The following is a 23,429-nucleotide window of genomic DNA, read 5'->3' as shown; positions in this document are numbered from 1 at the left end:
GATTGGATCCTAGAATGGAAAATGGGAATTTGTCAAGAACATACAGTTTCAATAGAGTTGATAGTTTAGTTAGTAAAATATTATTAACATGTTAATTTCTTAGTTTTGACAAACACATTCTTTTTACATAAGATACTAACATCAGGGGAAGCTGGGTGAAGGGTGAGTAAATGGGAACCTTTATACTACCTGTAAATCTAAACTTTTCTGTAATTCTAAAATCACTCCAAAATTAAGTTTTTTTAATTAAAAAACAAACAAACCAGAAAGCTAGGTGTATTTAACTGCAATAGTGACATTTCCCATCTCAACAAGACAAAACATTACTTACATCCCAGCCTCATAGTGGCTTCATAAAAAGAAATAAGTCAGGTGGGACAAAGGTTTTTTAAAATGAAACTATTCATACTCTGCTCACTTAATACAAGGTCATCTCCCTGTGTTTAACAATTTTTACATCTTGCAACCTAAGGTACAGCCTTTGTTACCTAATTGAAAAACTGGAATAATAACCCCAATGGTACAAGAGCATTGTGAGGGTTAAATTAGAGAATATTTTAATATGTATATTTTTATATAATGTGTAGATAATATGAATATATGAATATATAATATAGTTCTTCATAATATTAATACAAAATTATAATAGCTCCTGGAGATAGGCAGTGTGGACTCCAAGATACTTTGTGTATAAAGGAGTCACTGGTTTCCCTTCTCAGAGCTTTTGCAGCTACTGTTCCTTCTGCCTAGAATGCTGTTCCACAGGACTTATTTGACCTTAACCAGCACCCCATGGTGTGTGCACTTAATAAATGCTACTCTCCACCCTCTTGACATTGTCCTATTTTTTCCCAAAGGCCTGTTCCCCAGCCCATCACATATTTACTGCTTTATTTTTATTTCACAAACTTTTATTGAGGATATGTTAGGAACTCCCCTAAGGATGGGGACCATCTTGATGAGCAAAACAAAAAATTCTGCCCTCACAGGGATCCAGTGTCTCCCCCAACAGAACATGGCTCCAGGAGGTGGGACCGTGGGTGTCTTCCCTGGTCACAGCTGCTTCCTCGGTGCTGGAAAGAAGCTGCCATGGCTTGTGCAGCCAGAGCCAGTGAGTGAAAGAATGACATAGTCAGGATCGGGGCGAGTGAGGCAGGGCTGTGCCAGTGCAGGATTTTTTCCTGTCTTGATTTAAAATGTTGATTTTTTTTCTTCGTGGATCTTTTTCTTTTGTTGTGATTTTTTAAAAATATATTTGCGATTTTTTACAGAGAGGAAGGGAGAGGGATAGAGAGCGAAAACATCGATCAGCTGCCTCCTGCACACTCCCTACTTGATTCCGCAACCAAGGTACATGCCCTTGACCAGAATCGAACCTGGGACCCTTGAGTCCACAGGCTGATGCTCTATCCACTGAGCCAAACCGGTTAGGGCTTGTTGTGATTTTTTAAAAAACATTGTACTAAAATATTATTTCTCTTCATTACTGAGTTTTGGGTGCCCCTTTAAACTCTACTCCCAAGGCGAGTGCCTCACTTTTCTTATCCCAGTCCCGACCCTGGTCAGTGACCCATGGTGTGTGCACTTAATAAACGACTCCGGTCATTGGTTTTCTAGCACCAGGACCTAGCATGGCCACCTACCGTGTAACTCATCTCGAACTTCCACTTGCACACCTCCAGGTCCCAGAGGCATAGCAGGGCTTCCTCGGACCCGCTTACTGCCAGCTGCTCCTTGTGGCTGACGTCCACGCAGGTGACCCGGCTCCCATGGGCCTCCAGAGGGAACACTTTGGAATTCGCACACTCGTAAAGGAAGAGGTCGCCGCTGGTCATGCCGTAAATCACACGGTAGTCAGCCAGAACGGCCACGCTGGATATGGTCACAGGCAGCTGGGTGTAGAAGGTGTAGGTTGGCCCATCGATGACTGGACAGGGGTCCCCAGGGTTAATGTCCAACACCAAGACGATGCTGTCATAGGCGATGGCCAGGCGCTCCTCGCCCTTACTCAGGGCCATGCAGTTGACAGCTTTCCGGGCCTCTGGAGGGGGGATGCACATCACATCCTGCCTGGAGTTCAGCGGGAACACGAGGACGATGCCGGAAACGAGGCCAGTGAAAAGGAGTTTGGCCTGCTCAGCGACCTCCAGGCACCTGACCTCATTGGAGGTGTCCAGGGCATCTTGTTCTTTACCTGCCGCGGGGACAAGACCACATCAACAATGCTCACTCCGTGTTTATTTCCGTTTTTTTTTTAATGCTTTTATTATCCATAAGCTTCAACTTGGCTTCTGCAAGTTTCTCTGCTTCCACTCCTGCCACAAAACCATCCGAGGATTTAAAAATGAAAATTATGCCCAGCCCATGTAGCTCAGTGGTTGAGCACCAACCTGTGAACCAGGAGGTCACAATTCGATTCCTGGTCAGGGCACATGTCCAGGTTGTGGGCTCGATCCCCACTAGAGGGCGTGCAGGAGGCAGCTGATCAATGTTTCTCTCTCATCACTGATGTTTCTATCTCTTTCTCCCTCCCCCCTCCTCTCTGAAATCAATAAAAATATATTTGAAAAAAAATATTTTTAAAAAAAAGAAAATTACATCATCTCGCCCTGGCTGGTGTCGCCCTGGCTGGTGTTGCTAAGTGGTTAGAGCAACAGCCTGTGGACAGAAGAGTTATAGGTTCAATTCCCGGTCAAGGGCATGTACCTGGGTTGCAGGTTTGATCCCTGGCCCCAGTCAGAGTGCGTGCAGGAGGCAACCAATCCATGTGTTTCATATTGATGTTTCTCTCTCTCTCTCTCTCTCTCTCTCTCTCTCTCTCTCTCCCCTTCCCCCTTCATTTCTCTAAAAATCAATGGAAAAATATCCTTGGGTGATGATTAACCAAAAAGAAAAGAAAATTCCACCATCTCACTGCTCTGCATACCGACCAGTGACTTCCCACTCCTCTCACATGACCTCTTTGACCTCATCCCAAATGTTTCCCTTACAGACTTCTGTAAAGGCGAAAGAGGAAATACTCTAGCCTTGCAGACCATATGCTTTCTGTTGCAACCATTGAACCCTGCCTTTGTATCCCCCAAACGGCCACAGACACTATATAAACACGTGGGTGTCTGGAATTGGCCTGCGGGCCGGAGTTCGCAGGCTCCTATCTTATCCCCAACCACACTCCATTCCTTTCCGGCTGGTTTTGCCCCGCAACTAGCAGGCAAGCACCTCAAGAATCTGTCTTACTCACCTCCCAGAGCCTGGCACTAAACAAACATCTGTCAAATCAATGAGTGCATGAACTTGAGAATGAATTTCTTTTCTTACATCATTTTATCATAAACAGGAATTTCTATATTTCTGTTCACACCGTGGGAGCCGATGCTGTTGGTAAAACACCCAGACTCCTTTTACTGGCCAGTTCACCCAGACCCAAGGCTGCCACTGCCCCGAAGAAGGGAACCTTCATCTGGAAATGCCTGGGGGCTACGCCCACCCCACCCTCAAGGATGGCATCAGGCCAGTGACTGCCTAATATGGGCTACAGAATGCTGGCCCCCTTGCTTTGAATGGGAAAACTCGGAGGTGCGATTTATGCTCTGGAGCTCCCCGGCCCTGCCTGCTTCCTCACTACCTCTCAGGCTTCTCCTGGGCGCTCCCCTCCATACACCACGTGGGCAAATCCCCCCATCACATGCCCTGCTTTCCTTGGAACCTGAACTAAAACAGACACTGACAACCAGTTATCAATTGCCTTGTGCCAGAAATTTATAAAACCAAGTCCTGTTTCCTATCAGCCACTTAAATTTTACTGTAGTGTGGGGGTGATATGGACTGAATGTTGGTGCCCCTCCCAAATTCATACGTTGAAATCCTAACCCCTCATGTGATGGTATCTGGGGGTGGGGTCATTGGGAGGTGATTAGGTCATGAGGGCGGAGCCCTCACAGTAGGATGAGGGCCCCTCTAAGAGGAGACATGAGAACTTGCTCTCTCTTTGCTCTCCACCATGGGAAGGTACAATGAGAAGATGGCCATCTGCAAACCAGGAAGAGAACCCTCACCGAATACTGGGTCTGCCAACACTTGATTTTGGACTCCCAGACTCCAGAACTGTGAGGAATAAATGTCTGTTGTTGAAGCCTGCATCAAGAATGGATCATAATCCTAGCCAGTTTGGCTCAGTGGATAGAGCATTGGCCTGCAGACTGACAGGTCCTGGGTTCAATTCCAGTCAAGGACGCTTACCTGGGTTGCAGGCTCGATTCCCAGCCCTGGCAGGGTATGTGCTGGAGGCAACCAATCAATAGGTCTCTCTCACATCAATGTTTCTCTCTCTGTATCTTTCCCCACAACCCCCACCCCCGCTTCATTCTTTAAAAATCAATGGAAAAATATCCTCGGGAGAGGATTAACAAAAAATAAAAAAGTTTGCCCTGACCGGTTTGGCTCAGTGGATAGAGCATCGGCCTGGGGACTGAAGGGTCCCAGGTTTGATTCCGGTCAAGGGCATGTACCTTGGTTGCAGGTATATCCCCAGTGTGGGGTGTGCAGGGGGCAGCTGATCGATGTTTCTCTCTCATTGATGTTTCTAGCTCTCTATCCTTCTCCCTTCCTCTCTGTAAAAAATCAATAAAATATATTTTAAAAAAAATTTAAGAATCGATCATAGCCTAGTGGGTGTGGCTCAGTGGTTGAGCATCAACCTATGAACCAGGAGGTCATGGTTTGATTCCCAGTCAAGGTACATGCCTGGGTTTTGGGCTGGATCCCCGTGTGGGGTGTGCAAGAGGCAACTGATCAATGATTCTCTCTCATCATTGATGTTTCTATCTCTCTCTCTCTCCCTTCCTCCCTGAAATCAATTTAAAAAAAAAAGAATGGATCATAGAAATGCTCATTCCACGGTTTTTCCAATTTTTCAATGCTTTCATTATCCATAAGCTTCAATTGGCTATTGCAATTTCCCTGTTTCCACTACCCAAATTGATAGTGTTCTGTTACAGCGGCCCAAAGAGACCAAGACAGGACTTCAGTGCTTACCCACACAGACTGACCGTGCTTATACAAACCTTCTGCCAAATCCCAGATGGTGACTTTGTTTTTGTCCCCAATTTTGGGGAAGTAAATGTAGCGTCCATTGTGGGACACAGCAGTGAGGCCAGTGCGGTCCAGAAACGGGGCGGAGGCTCGCGGCTTCTGACTGTAAGTGAGATCCCAGACTTTGAAGGATGAGGACTGCTGGGAAGCGGATGCCACCAGAGCCCCACCCTGGGCCAGCAGGCTCACGGGGGCCCCAACGCCTTCCAGGATGTCCAGCAGGGTCCCCTGTTCTGACAGACTCCACACCTGAGGATGGAGAGCAGAGGGGCAGAGCTGACTTCTTCCTTAGGCAGCTGTAGCTTGAAAATGTGCTTAAGTTCATTTGTCCAACTAAGGTGAATTCTTAGGCTGAGGTTCAAAGGCCTTCGTGTCTCCCCACCCCCTAGAACATCCCTACATCTCACCAGTCTACCATCATGGCAGTTCTCAAAGTGTGTTCCAGGGAACCCCTGAAGGGTACCCCCCCAGCCTTGTCTGCAAAAGCAAGACTATTTTCATAATAATTCTAAGATATTATTTGCTTTTTCCATTCTCTGCCTCTCACGAGCAAGCAGTGGAGTTTTCCAGAGTTATGGAACATGTGATATTATAACAGATAGGAGTATGCAGAATCAAGTAGGAGAGTTCAATAGTCTTCTATTAAGTCAGACACGAAAGAGATTTGCTAAAATGTGAAACAATGACACTCTTCTGATGAGTTATTTGGTTTGTTTCAGAAAATGGAATTATTTTCATAGAAGTAAGATATTATGCTGACATTTCATGTTACTGAATTAATGGATAATTAATTTTAGATTTCCTTGTTTTTAATTTTTAATATGACAATTGCCAATAAGTACTAAATGCAATGTGGGATTCTGAATTAGATCCTGGAATAGAAAAGAAGTACAACTGGCCTGGCTGGTGTGGCTCAGTGGTGGAGCATCGACCTATGAACCAGGAGGTCATGGTTCATTCCAGGTCAGGGCACATTCCCTGGGTTGTGGGCTCGATCCCCAGTAGGGGGTGTGCAGGAGGCAGCCGACCAATGATTCTTTCTCATCATTGATGTTTCTATCTTTCTCTCCCTCTCCCTTCCTCTCTGAAATCAATAAAAATATTTTTTTTAAAGAAAAAAGTACATTTATGGGAAAGCTGGTGAAATTGGAACAAAATTTGCAGGTCAGTTAAGAGTATTATTCCAATGTTAATATCTTGGTTTTGATAAAGGGACCAAGATAATATGATATGTGACAGTTGGGGCAAGCTGAGGGAAGAGTAGATATATATTTGGGGGCTCTCTTAGACATAACTCTTCTTCAAATACTAAAAGTATTTCAAAATAAATCACTTATTAAAAACATATAGATCAAATTGATATAATCCGCATAAACAAAAGCTCTTGGGGGGTGGGTATTGCAAAAACCTTTAAGAATGTAAAGATGTGGTGAGCTCAGAACGCTGCAGAACCAACCTTGAGAACTCTGAGCTTAACAGGAACTTTCCTCCCCTCCCCCAGACCGGCTCCACTCTAAAGGTCAAAGTCCTCCTAGTCTTTCAGGTTTAGTGGGAATGCTATCTCTGCTTTTGAATATTTTGGTAATCTCCCCAGGTCTGTCACTGGGTCCTCAGAGACACCCACCCCTTATCCTCCCAATGACCTGCCCTGTTTTGCCTGCACTAGTTTTCTGTGGTTTTTTTTGAAAGTCAAAGATACCTTTAAAAAATCATACTTGTTATTTCAGAGGCAGAGGTGAGGATGACAGGCCCTAGCTGTCCCCCTCACCTGAATGAGTGCATCCCGGGACCCCGTGACAATCAGGTTGTTCTCAGGACCGAAAGCAGCTGTCTCCACTGTGTCCTCGTGTTCAAGGTCAGTGGCCATGAATCGATGAAACCCCTGTGAGTTGGCCAAGAATATCCGCACGGACCTTCCAAAGCCTGAAATGGCAGGCACCGGGGTTATGCCTTTCATTTCTGGAGGAGCTTGAGTAATTCAATTGAGTCAACAAAGTTTTTTGAGCACCTACTATGTGCCAGTGGAAGGAATACAACGGCGAGCATGATAGACACAGCCCTCATCCTCACAGAGCCTACCATTGGGAGAAGTGGAGGGGGGTTGACAGTGATCAATAATCTCACAGAAAAACAGTAAAGATATTTATGATCAGAAGACAATGAGTTTTCTGAGGACTGGGACTGCTTATTTGGGCTGCTCATGATATCCCAGAACACAACACAAAGCTGGGCGCACAGTAAATAGTATGTTTTGAAGAAGGAAAGAGGGAAGGAAAAGAGGGAGAGAGGAAGGGAAGAAGGGAGAGAAGAAGGAAGGCAGAAAAGAGGGAAGGGAGGGAGGAAGGAAAAGAAAACGGTTAGAATTTCTGATAAGGGCACTGTGGTCAGGGGAGTGGTTGCCACGAGAAAATGTCCACAGACACACGTGGCAGAGGAGGCTCCGTGAAGGCAGAGGCAGAGACTGGGATGTGGCCACAAGTCAAGGAATCATAAGGCAGAAGCTGGAAGAGGCAGAAAAGGATTCCTCTCTAGAGCCTGTGGAGGGAGCCAGCCCTGCCAACACCGTCATTTCCGACTTCGGCTTCTGAAACAGTAAGAGAAGACATTCCTGTTGTGTTGAGCCACCGCATTTGCGCGGTAGCTTGTTACCTCAGGACCTGTGAGCTGACTGTGGAGGAATGAGGAAGTGGCAGGCCCTGGGAGAGGTGGACAGGCCTGATGTGTCTGAGGAGCAGCGTGCAGGCCAGTGAGGTGGGAGGGCAGGGAAGGAGGGCGAGATGCGTCAGAAAGAGCTGCCAGATTTAGCAAGACAACAACAGCACACACAGTTAAATTTGAATTTCAGATGAACATCCAAACAGTTTATTGGTATATAAGCATATCCTAAATGTTGTGTGGGATATCCTTGTACTAAAATGTTGATTTGCTGTTCATCTGAAAGTTAGCTGGGAGTTCTGTATTTTATCCGGCAACTCTGCCCAAGGGGGACTTGCTCACTTGCGTTCCAAATACGGTCTAGAGCAGTGGTTCTCAACCTTCCTAATGCCGCGACCCTTTAATACAGTTCCTCATGCTGCGGTGACCCCCAATTTCATTGTTACAAATTGAACATAATTAAAGCATAGTGATGAATCACAAAAACAATATGTAATTATATATGTGTTTTCCGATGGTCTTAGGCGACCCCTGTGAAAGGGTCGTTCAACCCCCAAAGGGTTCGCGACCCACAGGTTGAGAACCGCTGGGTGAATGTTGTGTTGAGAGAACTAGCAGGGAGGTGGGCAAATGGGGACTACATCTCCTAACCAACAGGTTGGTCCTCAAAACTGTGGATGGGTGCCCTAGCTGGTTTGGCTCAGTGGATAGAGTGCCTGCCTGCCGACTGAAGGGTCCCGGGTTCGATTCCGGCCAAGGGCACATGCCCGGGTTGCGGGCTCGATCCCTCGATTCCTAGTAGGGGGCGTGCAGGAGGCAGCCAATCAATGATTCTCATCATTGATGTTTCTCTCTCTCTCTCTCTCTCTCTCTCTCTCTCTCTCTTTCTCTCTCTCCCTTCCTCTCTGAAAATCAATAAAAATATATTTTAAGAAAGAAAAAAAAACACGTGAATGAGGAAACTGTCCAGGCTCCTTCTTCTCACTGGCTGCTGGAAAGAGCCACACTAGAAACCCAACTATAACAAGTTTTATTTGGGGGGGGGGTTGGATGTGCTTAGAGAGAGAGAGAGAGAGAGAGAGAGACATTTATGTGAGATAGAAACATTGATCGGTTGCCTTCGGTACACTCCCCAACCAGGGATCAAACCCTAAACCCAGGCATGTGCCCTGACCAGAAATCGAGCCAGCAACCTTTCAGAGCTCAGGTGAGGCACAACCACCTGAGCCACGCTGGCGGGTGATCTGTAGCAAGTGTTCAGGACCTAAACTTTAGGTCACTGAGCTCCTCAGTGTCTGTGGCCTCGGTTCTGACTCTATTTTGTGCCTCTATCTTGGTTTTTCTTTTTCTTTTCGTTCCTATTTCCTGTGCTACATGTTCCACATGCTTAAGCCACCTGACATTCTTTTGGAGACAGGACAGAGGGTATATACCAACCTATCATCTGTCATTTGATCTTAGAGGGTAAGTGTTCACCTATCAGCCCTGCACCCTCCAATAGGGTCACATTGGTGGCTGTTAATGGTTAGAACTGATAAGTATAAGCATCAAATACACACTAGATTTCAAAAATTCACACAAGAATTTTTTAAATAATGTGAAATATACCATGCGTGATTTTTTATGTTGATTTCATATTGAATTTTTGGATGTGTTGGGTTAAATGCGATATTATTAACATGAAGGCCACCTGTTTCTTTTTACCTTTTGAAATAAGGTCATGAGAACATTCACAACTAGAAACACAGCTCACATTTGTGTTTCATATGACTGGACAGCACTGATCTACAGAGTCTTTGACCCCTGGAATGGCTTTGCAAAAAATCAGGCCGATTTTAGGGCAGGGAAAAAACTCTGTATGAGACTATGATGATGGATACATGTCATTATACATGTGTCCAAACCCATAAAATGTACAAAACCAAGAGTGAAAACTAATGTAAACTGGACCTGGGATGGTGTGTCAATGTTGGGTTATTGATTATCAACATGCACCGCTCTGGTGGGAGATGTGGGTAATGTGGGAGGCTCTGCAGGTGTGGGAGTGGGGGAAGGACATATGGGAAATCTCCGTATCTTCTGCTCAATTTGGTTGTGAAAAAGGGGGGGGGGGGGGGGGGGGCGAAGACCTTAAAAAAATCAGGCTCTTGAGCATGTTAGTCACCTCCACTAGGAAGCCTTCCTTGACTGCTTCGAACTAAAGAAGGAAACCCTGTCACACACTCCATGGCCCCTGATTCTTGTCTTTCTTGTGCCTGCCTATGTGTCCATCTTCCCTGCCAGCCGGAAGCCCCTAAAAGCAGGAGCTGTGTGGGCTGGCTCACCATCCCCTCCCCCAGCCCCGCTCTATCCCTGTGACTATCCACTCCAATTTCAAAGGTAATGAACCAGAAATCTAGGAAGGCTAGGAGATTTGCCCGAAACAAGGGTTGGCAAAAGACAGCCCATGGGCCTGAACTGGCCACCTATTTTTTTATATGGCCCATGAGCTAAGAAGAGTTTTTACATTTTTCAATGGTTGGAAAAACTCAAAATAAGATGACTATTTTATGACACATGAAAATAATTTGAAATGCAAATTTCAGATACATAAAGATTTATTGGCTCATTGCTACACCGGCTTTTGCATTACAGGGCAGAGGTCAATAGTCGTGACAGAGACCGTCGGGCCCACAAAGCTAAAAATGTGTGCTACGTGGCCCAGTGCAAAAAGTTTGCTGATCGCTGGTCTCAGACCCTGCCTTTCCCCCAAGCCCCTCTTCCCTTCCAACCAAATCCAGAGCTGCCTCCTCAACACTCCCCAGCGAGCTAAACGCTACCTGCGGCGAGAAGGGAATCATCTTCAGAAGTGACCAGGAACCCCACAGCTTCCGGAAGCTTCCCCAGCAGGCTGTCTCCTTCAGAGGAAACCTGCACAAAGTCAAATATCCCCATCAAGCATTTCCATAGGCTTAAGGGTTCAGGGTCAAGAGCTTGACGCAGGGCTGTTACCAGCAATGTGACCCTAAGCACATTCCTTAAACCCTGGGTGCCTCCGTTTCCTCATCTGTGAAATGGGTGATGAAACCAGGACTGCCTCACAGGGCTATTGTGGGCTAAGAAGTGTGTAGAACGGTCCCCTCACCCCCCACCCCCAGGCACATAGTCAGCTCTTCCAAAGTGGCAGGTATTATTATTGTTGACATTGTTATTGTTGTTGTTGCAACAAACTCAGGGACCCAGAGAACATTCTAGCATTTGTTTTCTGCCCCAGAGGAGGTCTGGAGATCTCAAAAATCAAAACACAAGGCCGAGCCAGAGGAAGGAAGCACTGTTCTCCCCCATCCCAAGTTGCAGAAATGAGCCGATTTTGATCAAATCTAAGAGGGAGATTCATTCATGAACCCAGTTTCTCAGCCCCAATCCAGCTACTGGGTTTTGAGTACCTGACTGCCATCAGCCCAGGTGCCAAAAGCATTACATTCATTCTCTGTTGGGGCGAGAGGGAACAGGACACGTGGGCAGCCCAGGAAAGTGAGTCCTTTGCACCAATTCAAGCCAGGAATTTTAAATACTTGTTCAACATTTATTTAGCAGGAGCAGGAGAAAGTGAATTTCCTTATGGATGTTACTGCTGACATTTTTAAACACATGATTTTTTTAAAGTAAACTTTTTTACAATATATTTTTATTGATTTCAGAGAGAGGAAGGGAGAGAGAGAGATAGAAACATCAATGATGAGAGAGAATCACGGATCGGCTGCCTCCTGCACGACCCCCACTGGGGATCGAGCCCACAACCTGGGCATGTGCCCCTGACCAGAATCAAACCTGGGACCCTTCAGTCCGCAAGCCAACACTCTATCCACCGAGCCAAACCAGCTAGGGCTAAACGCATGACTCTTTTATTTTTATTTATGTATTTTTAATCTCCACCCAAGGAGTGAGGATATTTTTTCGATTGATTTTTTTAGAGAGAGTGGAAGGGAGGGAGGAAGAGGAGAAGAAGGAGGAAGAAGAGAGAGAGACAGAGATAGACAGAAACATGGATATGAGAGAGACACATCCATGGGTTGCCTCTCACATACACCCCAACTGGGTGTGGAAATCAGACCTGCAACCCAGGTACATGCCCCTGACTGGGAATCGAACCCACGACCCTCCCCACTGAGCATACCAGCCATGGCTAAACATGTGATTCTTTTAAAACTTAAAATATTAAACAATAATACTGTATAAGATATTTTTAAAAAAGAAATATCCAGCCCTCGCCGGTTTGGCTCAGTGGATAGAGCATCGGCCTGTGGACTGAAGGGTCCCCGGTTTGATTCCAGTCAAGGGCACATACCTGGGTTGCGGGTTCATCCCCAGTGTGGGGCGTGCAGGAGGCAGCTGATCAATGATTCTCTCTCATCATTGATGTTTCTATCTTTCTCTACCTCTCCCTTCCTCTCTGAGATCAATAAAAATATATTTAAAGAAAGAAAGAAAGGAAGGGAGAAAGAAAGAAAGAAAGAAAGAAAGAAAGAAAGAAAGAAAGAAAGAAAGAAAGAAAGAAAGAAAGATTAAAGAAAGACCCAGTGCACACCATGAGCATCTTTTCACCTTCCCTGTTCTTCCTTCTCCCCAGAAGGGACTGTTGTCCATTTGCATAGATACATGTTTACAGGAGCATCCTTTGTGGCACAATCCATCACAGATGTTTTGCAAGTTGCTTTTTCACTTAATGTATCTGGGGCAGTGGCTCTCAACTGAGGGGTGATTTTGCCTCCCCAGAGGATATTGGGCAATGTCCGGAGACATTTTTGGTTGTGAAGATTGGGAAGATACTTTGTACCTAGTGGGTGGAGGCCAGGGATCCTGCTAAACATCCTGCCATGCACAGCACAGCCACCCAAAGTAGGGGAGGGCCTGGCCCCAAATGTCAATAGTGCCGGGGTAGGGGGTAGCATAGCGGTTAAGAGCATGGATCCTAGAGCTAGGCTTCTTGAGTTCAAATCCCACCTGTGAGCCTCTCTGTGCCGCCTCAGTTTACCTATCTGTAACAAAGGAAATGGCAGCAGCTACATCTCGGCATTGCTTTGAGGGTTAAATAAGTTAACAAATAGAAAGTGCCTGGAATAATGCTTAGTACACAGCGAGCACTACCTGAAAATTTGTTGTCATTTCCATGAAGATAGCTCTAGCCCTGGAGTTGGCAAATCTTTCCTGTAATGGGCCAGATAGTAACTATTTTAGACTTTGTGGCCATATGGTCTCAACTTTGCCACTATGGCACAAACACAGCCATAGACAGCATATAAACAAACTAGAGGCCCGGTGCACAAGATCTGTGCACTGGGGGGCGGAGGGTGTCCCTCAGCCTGTCCTCTGCCCTCTTGCAGTCTAGACCCCTCGGGGGATGTCTGCCTGCTGGCTTAGCCCCGATCCCCCCCTGGGGACCAGGCCTAAGCCGGCAGTCAGACATCCCTCTCGAAGTCCAGGACTCTTGCAGTCCGGGACCCCTCGCTCCTTACCGCCCGCCTACAGCGGAGGTGGGAGAGGCTCCTGCCAGCACCGCTGAGCTTGCCAGCTGTAAGCCTGGCTTCTGGCTCCCCCATAGGGGGAGCGCACTGACCACCAGGGGGCAGCTCCTGCATTGAGTGTCTGCCCCCTGGTGATCAGTGCATGTCATAGCGACTGGTTGTTCTGCCGTTCAGTCAATTTGCATATTATTATATAGGATGGGTGTGGTGTGCCAATGGAACTTCATTTATGAACACTGAAATATGGATTCCATAGAATTTTTACATCACAAAATAAAAATTTTTTTTCAACTACTAAAATTAGAAAAGCCATTCTTAGTTCATGGGCTACACAAAAACAGGCCATGGGCCACAGTTTCCTTACCACTGCTCAAGACTATCTGATTTTTGTTGTTGTTAATCCTCACCCAAGGATATTTTCCCATTGATTTCTAGAAAGAGTGAAAGAGAAAGGGAAAGACAGAGAGAAATATCGATGTGAGAGAAACACATTGATTGGCTGCCTCTGCAAGTGCCCTGACCAGGGCCTGGGCTGGGGAGGAGCCTGCAACCGAGGCACGTGCCCTTGACCAGAATCGAACCCGGGACCCTTTGGTCCGCAGACCAACGCTCTATCTACTGAGCCCAACTGGCTAGGGCAAGGCTATCTGATTTTGTTATAGCTACATAATCTTCCATTGTGTAGATATTCCTAAATTCATTTAACCACTTTTCAATAGATGAACATTTAAGATCATATCAGTGTTTTCCTGTTACATAGAGAGCTGCAAGAAATACCATCCTCTAGGCTGGTCGCATTTTTAAGTAAGGGGTGTATTCCTGAAGATCTCGGGTAATATAAGACATGCCTCGATTGCTCAGGGAGCTAAGAGGCCATGAGGTTCAGACGTGTGGAGCTCTGGAATGATTCTCTAGTGGCCATATTCCTCCCCTCATCAAACCCTCAGCTCCTTGGCACCTGTTTCCATGACACCTCTCTTTTCCTTAAAATGCCTACCTCTCCACCACAATATCCCCTATGCCCTCTATCTTTCCCTTTCCATCTTGGATATCCTTCTTGCTCCAAGGATGCCTCCCTCAGGGAGCCTTCCCAGATCACCTCTTCCAGAAGTATTTGTTCCTTCCCCCATCCAACACACTACCTCTACTGAAAACAGTCTGTTCCTCTTAGTGTGGCTATGTCATTGGCAAGCTCATCTCCTTCCCTAAGTTGCGCTTTTTTTTTTTAATTGACTTTTAGAGAGAGAGGAAAGGAGAGGGAGAGAGAGAGAAACATCAATGTGAGAATGAAACATCGATCGGCTGCCACCTGCACACCCCCTACTGGGGACTGAGCCCACAGCCTGGGCATGTGCCCTGATCAGGAATAGAATTGGCAACTTTTTGGTACATGGGTCAATGCCCAACCAACTGAGCTACACCGACCAGGGCCTACGTTGAGTTCATGAGGGTGCAGGTGGACTCCTGGTCCTTCCACAGCCCCTCCAGTGCCTGGTGTGATGCCCCTGTTTCTCCACCCAAGACTCCTTATATAACTTGCTATTGGTGGCCCATGAATATCCCTTCAAGGTTCTTTTCTGTTCCTGAAGGTTGCTTACTGCACTCTGCAGCTCTGCACCTGGGTTGGTATTTTTTCTGACTCCCCACCCCCATCCCGCCATCACACTTGGCCCCTGTATGAATGCTCTTGGGAGTGTCCAGCCACTGATGGAGCTGGTGGGCAGTCCCCCAGCTCCTGGCTCCTCGGTGGGGACAGCTCTAAAGCACAGTCTTACACTGTCTCCCACATCATCTTCAGCAGGACTGAGTGCCAACAATTGCCCGCATTGGCCATCCCCCAGGAGACACCAATAGATGTTTCCTGAACTCCACTGAATTGTGAATCTCTAGGATTAGGAAGCTAAGTGTCATTTATTAAAAGATCAACGGTGAGATGGTTTCTCCCAACTTCTAGGACATCTGAGCACTTTAGAGTTGAGTGAATGTTGGCATCATTTATATATATAAAAGGCTAATATGCAAAGTGTCCCCACAGGAGTTTGACCGGGAGACCGGGAGCTCTATCGCTCGCTATGATGTGCGCCGACCACCAGGGGGCGGCGTGAAATGAAGGAAGGCCCTGGCCAGCAGCCGGAAGGCCCCTATCGGCCCTGATCCCCGGCCAGGCCTAGGACCCCACTGGTGCACGAATTCATACACCGAGCCTCTAGTATTCAATAAAGTTGCTTACCAAACAGATGGAGCCCTTGCTGAACCCAACAACCATGTGTCCTGGTTTCTGGACTGAGACCCCACAGGTAGGTGTTTCTTCTTTGATGCTGGACAAGTGTTGCTTCCCCCGCACTTTTCCTGTGGCTGAGCTCCACAGACTGACCACACTGCCTTCAGACACGGTCAGCAGCGTGGCCTGGGAAGCCAGCGCTGCCGTGCAGATCCAGGGGTCGGAGGCATCTCCCCGGATATGGAAAATCAGCTCCGCAGTTTCCAGATCCCAAGCATTGACCTAACAGAAGGATGACAATGACGAGAACACTCAGCAGGACACCTAGGCTGCAAGGTTTCCAGAGTCAAATGCAAGGCCTGTTCTTTTTCAGAGTTGCTGCATTTTATTTTCAACGCTCTGCTAGTTCCCAATGTAAGGGGGTCGGAGAGAGGTATCCTGAATCGGATCCTAGAAGAGCAAAAGGACATCTGTGGAATATTTAATGAAATCCAAATAAAGCCTGGAATTAGGTTGATAGAAGTTATCAGTATTAATTTCTGAGCCCTGGCCGGTTTGGCTCCGTGGATAGAGCGTCGGCCTGCGGACTCAAGGGTCCCAGGTTCGATTCCGGTCAAGGGCATGTATCTTGGTTGCGGGCACATCCCCAGTAGGGAGTGTGCAGGAGGCAGCTGATTGATGTTTCTCTCTCATCGATGTTTCTAACTCTCTATCCCTCTCCCTTCCTCTCTGTAAAAAATCAATAAAATATTAAAAAATATATATTAATTTCTGAGTTTTGACAAATGTAGTTATGTAAGATGTTGATATTAGAGAAGGCTGGATCAAGGGCATGTGGGAACTCTTTATAACATCTTAAAACTTTGCATAAATCTAAAATTGCTGCAAATAAAAAGGTTTATTAATAGAACAAAAGTCAGGCATACCATTGACTGGAATCGAACCTGGGACCCTTCAGTCCGCAGGCCGACGCTCTATCCACTGAGCCAAACTGGTTTCGGCAACAAGTAATCATTGATTAAAGAAGTTTTCCTGTTTAACCTCACAAAAAAGTATCTTTTTATCAGCAGTAACCATTTAAATAGTAAACATTTGCCCATTAATTTTACTTCTAGGGTTTATGTTAAAGAAACAAGGAGAGATACAAAAAAATATGCATCAGGAAAGTTATCTCAGTTATTTGAAAGCTCCACTGGACACAACCTATATGTCCAACAGTAAAGGATCAGTTAAATAAACTATAGTGGAGCCAGGAGATGGAATCCTATGAAATCACTAAGATGCTCTTTTTGAAGAATGTTTAAGGGTATGAGCCAATGAAAATAGCTTTATAAAACTGCACATATGGTTTTATCCCAATTTTGTTTTATACACACGCACACACACTTGCATGCACATACACACATACACATACACCACAGAAAGTAAAATTATGTAAATGCTAACAGTGGTTATCTTTGAGACTATCTGTTATTACTCATTATTTCTTTACTGTTGTTTCCAAACTTTTGCTGATAACAAAGATGATTTCTATAATCAGTTTTGAAATCAACCAACACTTCTCCAATACCTAAGCCTGCACTGCCCAGTAACAATATAATGCAAGCCTTGTGTGACCACATTTTTATTAGCCACCTTGGTTACCTTGGAGCCAGATGCTGAGTACACAACCTTCCTTGCTTCGTCCACATGAAGGCTCTGAGGTACAGCGGGATCTTCTGAGCCTCCATCCCAAATGGTGAATTTCTCCTGGCCAGAGAGTAGGTGCCACAAGCGCAGGGTGCGGTCCCTGGAGGCGGAGATGGCCTGCGTCCCTCTGGCAAACACGGTCACACACCTCACCTCGCCTGCAGCAGGCCAGGGTGGGGAGAGGATATTAGCTGGGAACCGTCTGACCTTCCAACTACCAAAATGCCTGTTGGCGTGGAAATTCCCCGGTTTACCAGAGAAAAGATGGATAGGTTTGAACATACCAAGTTAGAAATCATGGAATGCGGCAAAGCTAAAGTGAGAGTGTAACAACTGGCTGGGATTAAATCAACTGCCCAGATGTTGAGTTGTAATAAACAGAGATTATTGAACTAAATAAAAGTTCCGCATCATCCAGGGAGTGTAAGAAAAGCAAGGTAGAATTATAGACTGTATAATTTTGGAGAGATGTTTTCTAAGCAAAACATGAAATTTTGAAGACATAATGGGGAAAAAATTAACCAATTGGATTACATAAAAATGTAAAACTTCAGGAGGTAAAATGTAACTGAAAGGCATATGACAGATTGGAAGAAAATATTTGCAGTATATAACAGTCACATGGAGACTCTCCTTAATAAACAAAACGTTCTTATAAATAAGCAAGAAAAACACAAATAACCTCACAAATTGGGCAAGGAATATAAACAGGAAATTGACAGACACAGCAGGGTAGACGATAAGCATTATGAAATGATGCTCAACCTCATAGTCACCACAAAAATGCAAGATGAAATACTAATACTATTATTATCCATCATATTGGCAAAAATTTTATAGATTGATTGCTGGAGTGCTGGCAAAGACATAAGAAATCAGCTATTCTCCTACCTTGCTAATGGGAGTTTAGGTTGACATATATTTGTAAAAAGGTAATTTGGTGCCGTTTATTAAAAGTTAAAATGTGCAATCTCTTGGTTTTGATAATATACTATAATTATGTAAGATGTCATTTGGGTGAATAAAGGGTACACAGGAGCTCTGTACTATTTTAGTTGGCAACTTTTTGTGAGTCTATAGGTATTTCAAAATAAATAGCTAAGGAAAAGAAGAATAAAGGAAAAGTGTGCATAGAATTTGATTCAGAAATCCCACTTCTAGAAATGTCTTACAGAAATAAGAGTATAAAAGGACTTTAGTTGTATCATTGTTTTATATGAAGATATTATGCAGGCATTAAAAATAAAAAGATATATATATATATATAATCAGTTGACCATGATAATCATTATTATTTTTATAGCCAATACTTACTGCTTCTATGTGCCAAGCATAGTTGTAAGTGGTTTGCATGCATTAAATTCCTTTAATCCTTGTAACAACAGTGTGAAATATGACTATTATCCCATTATACAGATGTGGAAACTGAGGCTTAGCAGAATAGACTAACTTATCCAAAGCTACCTGGTTAATAAATAATGGAGCCACTATTTGAGCCCAGAGCCCAGGCTCTCAATCACTACAAAATATTGTTACATTATATTATGATAAAAGCAAGTTGCAGCACAGTATATAAAATAGCATGATCTGATTTTTGACAAAAGTATATGAGCCCATAGAGAGTTATGTTAGCACAAGCCTGGAGAAAATTCGCTATTGGCATATGACAAACTGTGAACACTGATCACTTCCAGGAGGAGATTGAAAGGGGGAGAGACTAAAGGAAGGGAGTTTTAGGTCTTTATGATTTAAATTCCAACAAGATAGTGGGTGATTTTTATTTGTTGCAATTTGGGTATTTTCAAGCAACATTTTTGTAAATAGTAATGCTTTACAATATATCCCCATAGATAACACTATATTACTGTTTTTTTTTTGTTGTTTTTTGTTTTTTTTTAATATTGATTTTTTGACAATCCCCTGCCCTCCCTTACCCCCCAGTGTCTTATGTCCATTAGTTATGCTTAACACTATATTACTGTTAACATGAATTAGAGATATACTGTATACATGATATGGAAAAAGGTAAAATATATGATGTTAACTGAAAAAACAAACAAACATGGTTGCAAAAGCTTATATAACTATGCCACATAATGACGTTTTGGTCAACAACTGCATATACGATGGTGGTCCCATAAGATTACAATGGAGCTGAAAAATCCCTATGGCCTAGTGACATTGTAGCCATTGTAGTGCAATGCCTCACTCACGTGTTTGTGATGCTGCTGGTGTAAACAGACCTACTGCGCTGCCAGCTGTATACTATGATGCTCCCACAATGATGAAATTGCCTAACGACTCATTTCTCAGAGCAGATTCTTTTCGTTAAGTGGGATATGACTATAAAACCATGCCCTAGCCGGCTTGGCTCAGTGGATAGAGCGTCAGCCTGCGGACTGAAGGGTCCCAGGTTCGATTCCGGCCTAAGGCACATGCCTGGGTTGCGGGCTCAATCCCCAGTAGGGGGCGTGCAGGAGGCAGCCAATCAATGATTTTCTCTCATCATTGATGTTTCTATCTCTCTCTCCTTCTCCCTTCCTCTCTGAAATCAATAAAGAAATATATTTAAAATAAAAACCAAACACCCCTTGAGGAAGGGAATCAAACCTGCAGCCTTTTGATGTGCAGGACGATGCTCCAACCAACTGAGCCAGGGCAGGGTGCCCCTTTAAATTGTACATCCAAAGCGTGTGCCTCACTCCTCTCACCCTAACCTTAGCCCTGGTCTGTCTCTCTTCAGCCTCCAGAACAGGGCCTGGTGTACAGTGGACAGTCAATGATTGATCAAATGAATGAACTACAGTGGTGACGGGACTCTGCAGAAGTGAAAACTTCACTGTGCCTAACAAACTGCACGGATGTCCACAGTGCTCCGCCTCCCTGATCTATACCTTCTGCAGTGTGGCTCTCCTCCTCCCATCAAGAGATAAAGTCTATGTCCCTGCTCATTGATTTTGGACTGTTCTCGTGACTTCCTTTGGCCAGCAGAATGTGACAGGGTGCCAGCTCCAAGGACAGTGCCGGGCCTTAAGGGAACTGGTGCTTGCCCTCTAGAGACCCTGCCTCCGCCCCCGCTCGCCTGCTGGAGGGTGGGAGACCGTGAGGAGCACAGTTGAGTTGTCTCAGCTGAGAACATCCTGGACCAATCAGCTCCCACATGCCTCACTAACGCATCACAGATGCATGAGCAAGCCTGGCTCAGACCAGAAGAGCTGCCCCGCTCGGTCCAGCCTGACTTGTCAATTCACAGAAGGTGAGCTACATCAACAGCTATTGTTTGAAGCTACTATGTTTTGGGGTGCTTTGTTGTGTGGTGATCACTAACAGATGCAGGATCAAAGCCAGGGTTTTGGCACAGAGAATTGGTAGTGGAGGGGATCTGGGGACTGACTGATGGATGTGGGACACCAGGAGGAAGGTGATCCTAAGCCAGTGCCCAGCCTCACCTGTGTGTCCAGTTAGGATGTGGATCGCCTGATGCTCTTCCGTGTCCCACACCGCCACGGTGCCATCCTGGGTGCCAACCACCAGCAGCTTCTCTTCCAGGCTCCACGCCATAGCAGTGATGCCTACAGCCCACAGAAGACAACAGTGAGGACATCAGCGCCCAGGTACAAGTGCTCAGCCTTGAGGTCCTCTAATGGGCCCCCACTTCACAGATAGGGAAACTGAGGCACGGACAGATTCAGTCCCTGTCCAGAGGCACACACCTAGGAAGTAGCAGAGCCAGGACTTCGAAGCCAGAGCTGTCAGTAATCATTGACAGCCCTGTACCCCAAAGGGCTGCAGGTTTGATCACACCATCACACCAGATTCAGATCTCGGCTATAATATTTATGTTGCTCTCGCGGACTAAACCATAACTTGGTCATAAGTGTCTCTCTAGTTCAGCGGTTCTCACCCAGGGGCAATTCTGCTCCCTAGGGAACACTGGGCTGTAATGTGAGAGAATAATGAACTATTTTATTTAATTTAAGCCGCTATTATTTTGGCCTTTGTTACAACATTTGAACTGTATCCTAACAAATACACAGTGTTTTCCATTAAACCAGATTCAGTCTCAGAATCCTTCTCAATACAGCATTATAGTGGCTGACCCTAAATCAATTGTCCCATTAATTGTACTTAATGTTGCTTAGAATTTCTATTTTGGAAGCATTATGCCTTGGGAGTATAGCTTTCCCTATAAGGCAACTGGCATAGAAGTGTTCTGAGCTGCAATAACTGACAGTTGAACCACAAGCTAATTGTATTCAGTGGCCTCCTGGTCAATGCAAGAGATTGTGGGTGAGCAGAAAAAGGAATGGATGAATGGCGGTGGGCTGGAGGATGGATGGATGGATGGATGGATGGATGGTTAGATGAGTAGGTGAGTGAACGAGTGAATAGATAGGTATTAAATGGGTAGACAGATGAGTCAATTGATAGATGGGTAGGCAAACTGGTGAATGGCTGAGTGTATGGATGGGTGGAGGGTAAGTGAGTGGATGGAAGATGGCCAGATGAGGGAAATAGAAAGATAAGTGGTGTGGATAGAGGGACGGAAGGAAGGTGACTAATGGAAGTATGAGTGGTGATGGGTGGATGGATGGAAGGAAGGAAGAAATGTAGAATGGGGGGTGGGTGGACGGATGGATGGATGGATGGGTGGATGGATAATTGATGGAAGGATGGATAAGACAGACAGAGAGATATATGAATGGAAGGAAGGGAGGAGAGGTTGATGCATAGATGAATAGATGGATGGAAGGAAGGAAGAAATGTAGAATGGGGGGTGGGTGGACGGATGGATGGATGGATGGGTGGATGGATAATTGATGGAAGGATGGATAAGACAGACAGAGAGATATATGAATGGAAGGAAGGGAGGAGAGGTTGATGCATAGATGAATAGATGGATGGAAGGAAGGAAGAAATGTAGAATGGGGGGTGGGTGGACGGATGGATGGATGGATGGGTGGATGGATAATTGATGGAAGGATGGATAAGACAGACAGAGAGATATATGAATGGAAGGAAGGGAGGAGAGGTTGATGCATAGATGAATAGATGGATGGAAGGAAGGAAGCAAGGAAGAAAGGAAGGCGGGAGAAAGAAAGAAGGAACGAAGGAAAGGACAGACGGAAGGAAGGAAGGAAGAATGAATGGACAAATGGATGACAAATGAATAGAGAGAATGAAATTCTCTTGACCCACTGACATTCTGGTGTCCCAGGGAATCTACAAGTTCCATCAGCATCTCAGGGGCCCGTCAGGCACCAGCCCTTAGCTTCCTGACTCACTAGCATCAGCCTGTAAATTGCAGACACTCTGTAGGATGGGCACTAAATTCTTAGAGACAAGAGCCCTGAGGCAGTTGGCACCCCTCACTCTGGGCTCATTAGCAGTCTTCACACTAGTAGTCTATAGTCCCTGTGGACTGTAGACTCAGCATGAGACAGTGGGGGTAGCCTTGTGGGCACCCTCGGGGCCTCCAGGCTGGCAGAGGGGAGCCCCAGAGAGTTGCCTGAAACAACTACCCTCCCTTGTTCCCGGGCAAGGTGGGGGGCCCTGGTAGGACTTTTGTTACACTGGGGAGACCCACCTTTGTGACAGCCAGTGAGGGTCGCCCGGAGGGGTCCTCCTGGGGGCTGGAGGAATCCTCCGAGAGGCACCAGCACAGGGTGTGGGCACTCCCGGAACCAGCGCTGGGCCTGTTGGCACAGCTCTCCCACCAGTGCCGGATGCGAGGTGGCGAAGAAATGGAGTCTGGCCAGGATTTCTGTATATAGGATGCTCCTCTCTACAACAGAGGGGACTCCAGTTAAAGGGAGGGGCTCTGCTTTTCCGGGTCAAGCGCTCCCCCTTTTGCCCATCATCCTCTCCTACCTCTTATCCAGGCACATTTGCCCCTACTTCAAGTGTGCAAGGTGGTTTCCAGCCTTTGGGCCTTCACCTGGAATGTTTTCTTCCCCTCCCCTTTCTCATGCCGATCATCTCATTCTCATCTCAGCTCAAAAGTCATTTCTGAAAAAAAGCGTTCTCCAGTCCAACCCTCCAGTCCCCACAGTCCCCACCCCAGGCCTTATCGCAGTCACAATCTGGCATTTCTTTGTGTGTTTATTCAGGGGCCCAGCCACCCCCACTACCCTAGACCTGGAGTTTCCTGGAAACAGGAATAATGTTTGTCTTGTTCATTAAAGTGTCCTTACTGCCTAGAACCTTATAGACACCCAACAAGTCTTGGTTAGAGAAATTCCCGGTCATTTCCCCAGCACTTCACAGTT

The 23,429-nt window shown here is 45.8% G+C and overlaps 1 protein-coding gene across 1 annotated transcript in view; it reads right to left on the bottom strand.

Moving 5' to 3' along the window:
* Window positions 1–23,429, bottom strand: part of NWD1 (NACHT and WD repeat domain containing 1) — a 66,646-nt gene that overhangs the window by 4,817 nt on the left and 38,400 nt on the right. The window contains exons 10-17 of the mRNA XM_005856710.2: window positions 22,748–22,945; window positions 20,610–20,732; window positions 17,116–17,318; window positions 15,481–15,753; window positions 10,566–10,656; window positions 6,860–7,014; window positions 5,064–5,340; window positions 1,644–2,194 (exon numbers count right to left, since the gene is read on the bottom strand). Coding sequence (XP_005856772.1) covers window positions 1,644–2,194; window positions 5,064–5,340; window positions 6,860–7,014; window positions 10,566–10,656; window positions 15,481–15,753; window positions 17,116–17,318; window positions 20,610–20,732; window positions 22,748–22,945 — 1,871 coding nt within the window. The remainder of the gene's footprint in view (window positions 1–1,643; window positions 2,195–5,063; window positions 5,341–6,859; window positions 7,015–10,565; window positions 10,657–15,480; window positions 15,754–17,115; window positions 17,319–20,609; window positions 20,733–22,747; window positions 22,946–23,429) is intronic.

The sequence above is a fragment of the Myotis brandtii genome, unplaced genomic scaffold (genome assembly GCF_000412655.1).
Source record: "Myotis brandtii unplaced genomic scaffold, ASM41265v1 scaffold1040, whole genome shotgun sequence".
Lineage (NCBI taxonomy): Eukaryota > Metazoa > Chordata > Mammalia > Chiroptera > Vespertilionidae > Myotis > Myotis brandtii.
This window is presented reverse-complemented; position numbering and strand designations above follow the sequence as displayed.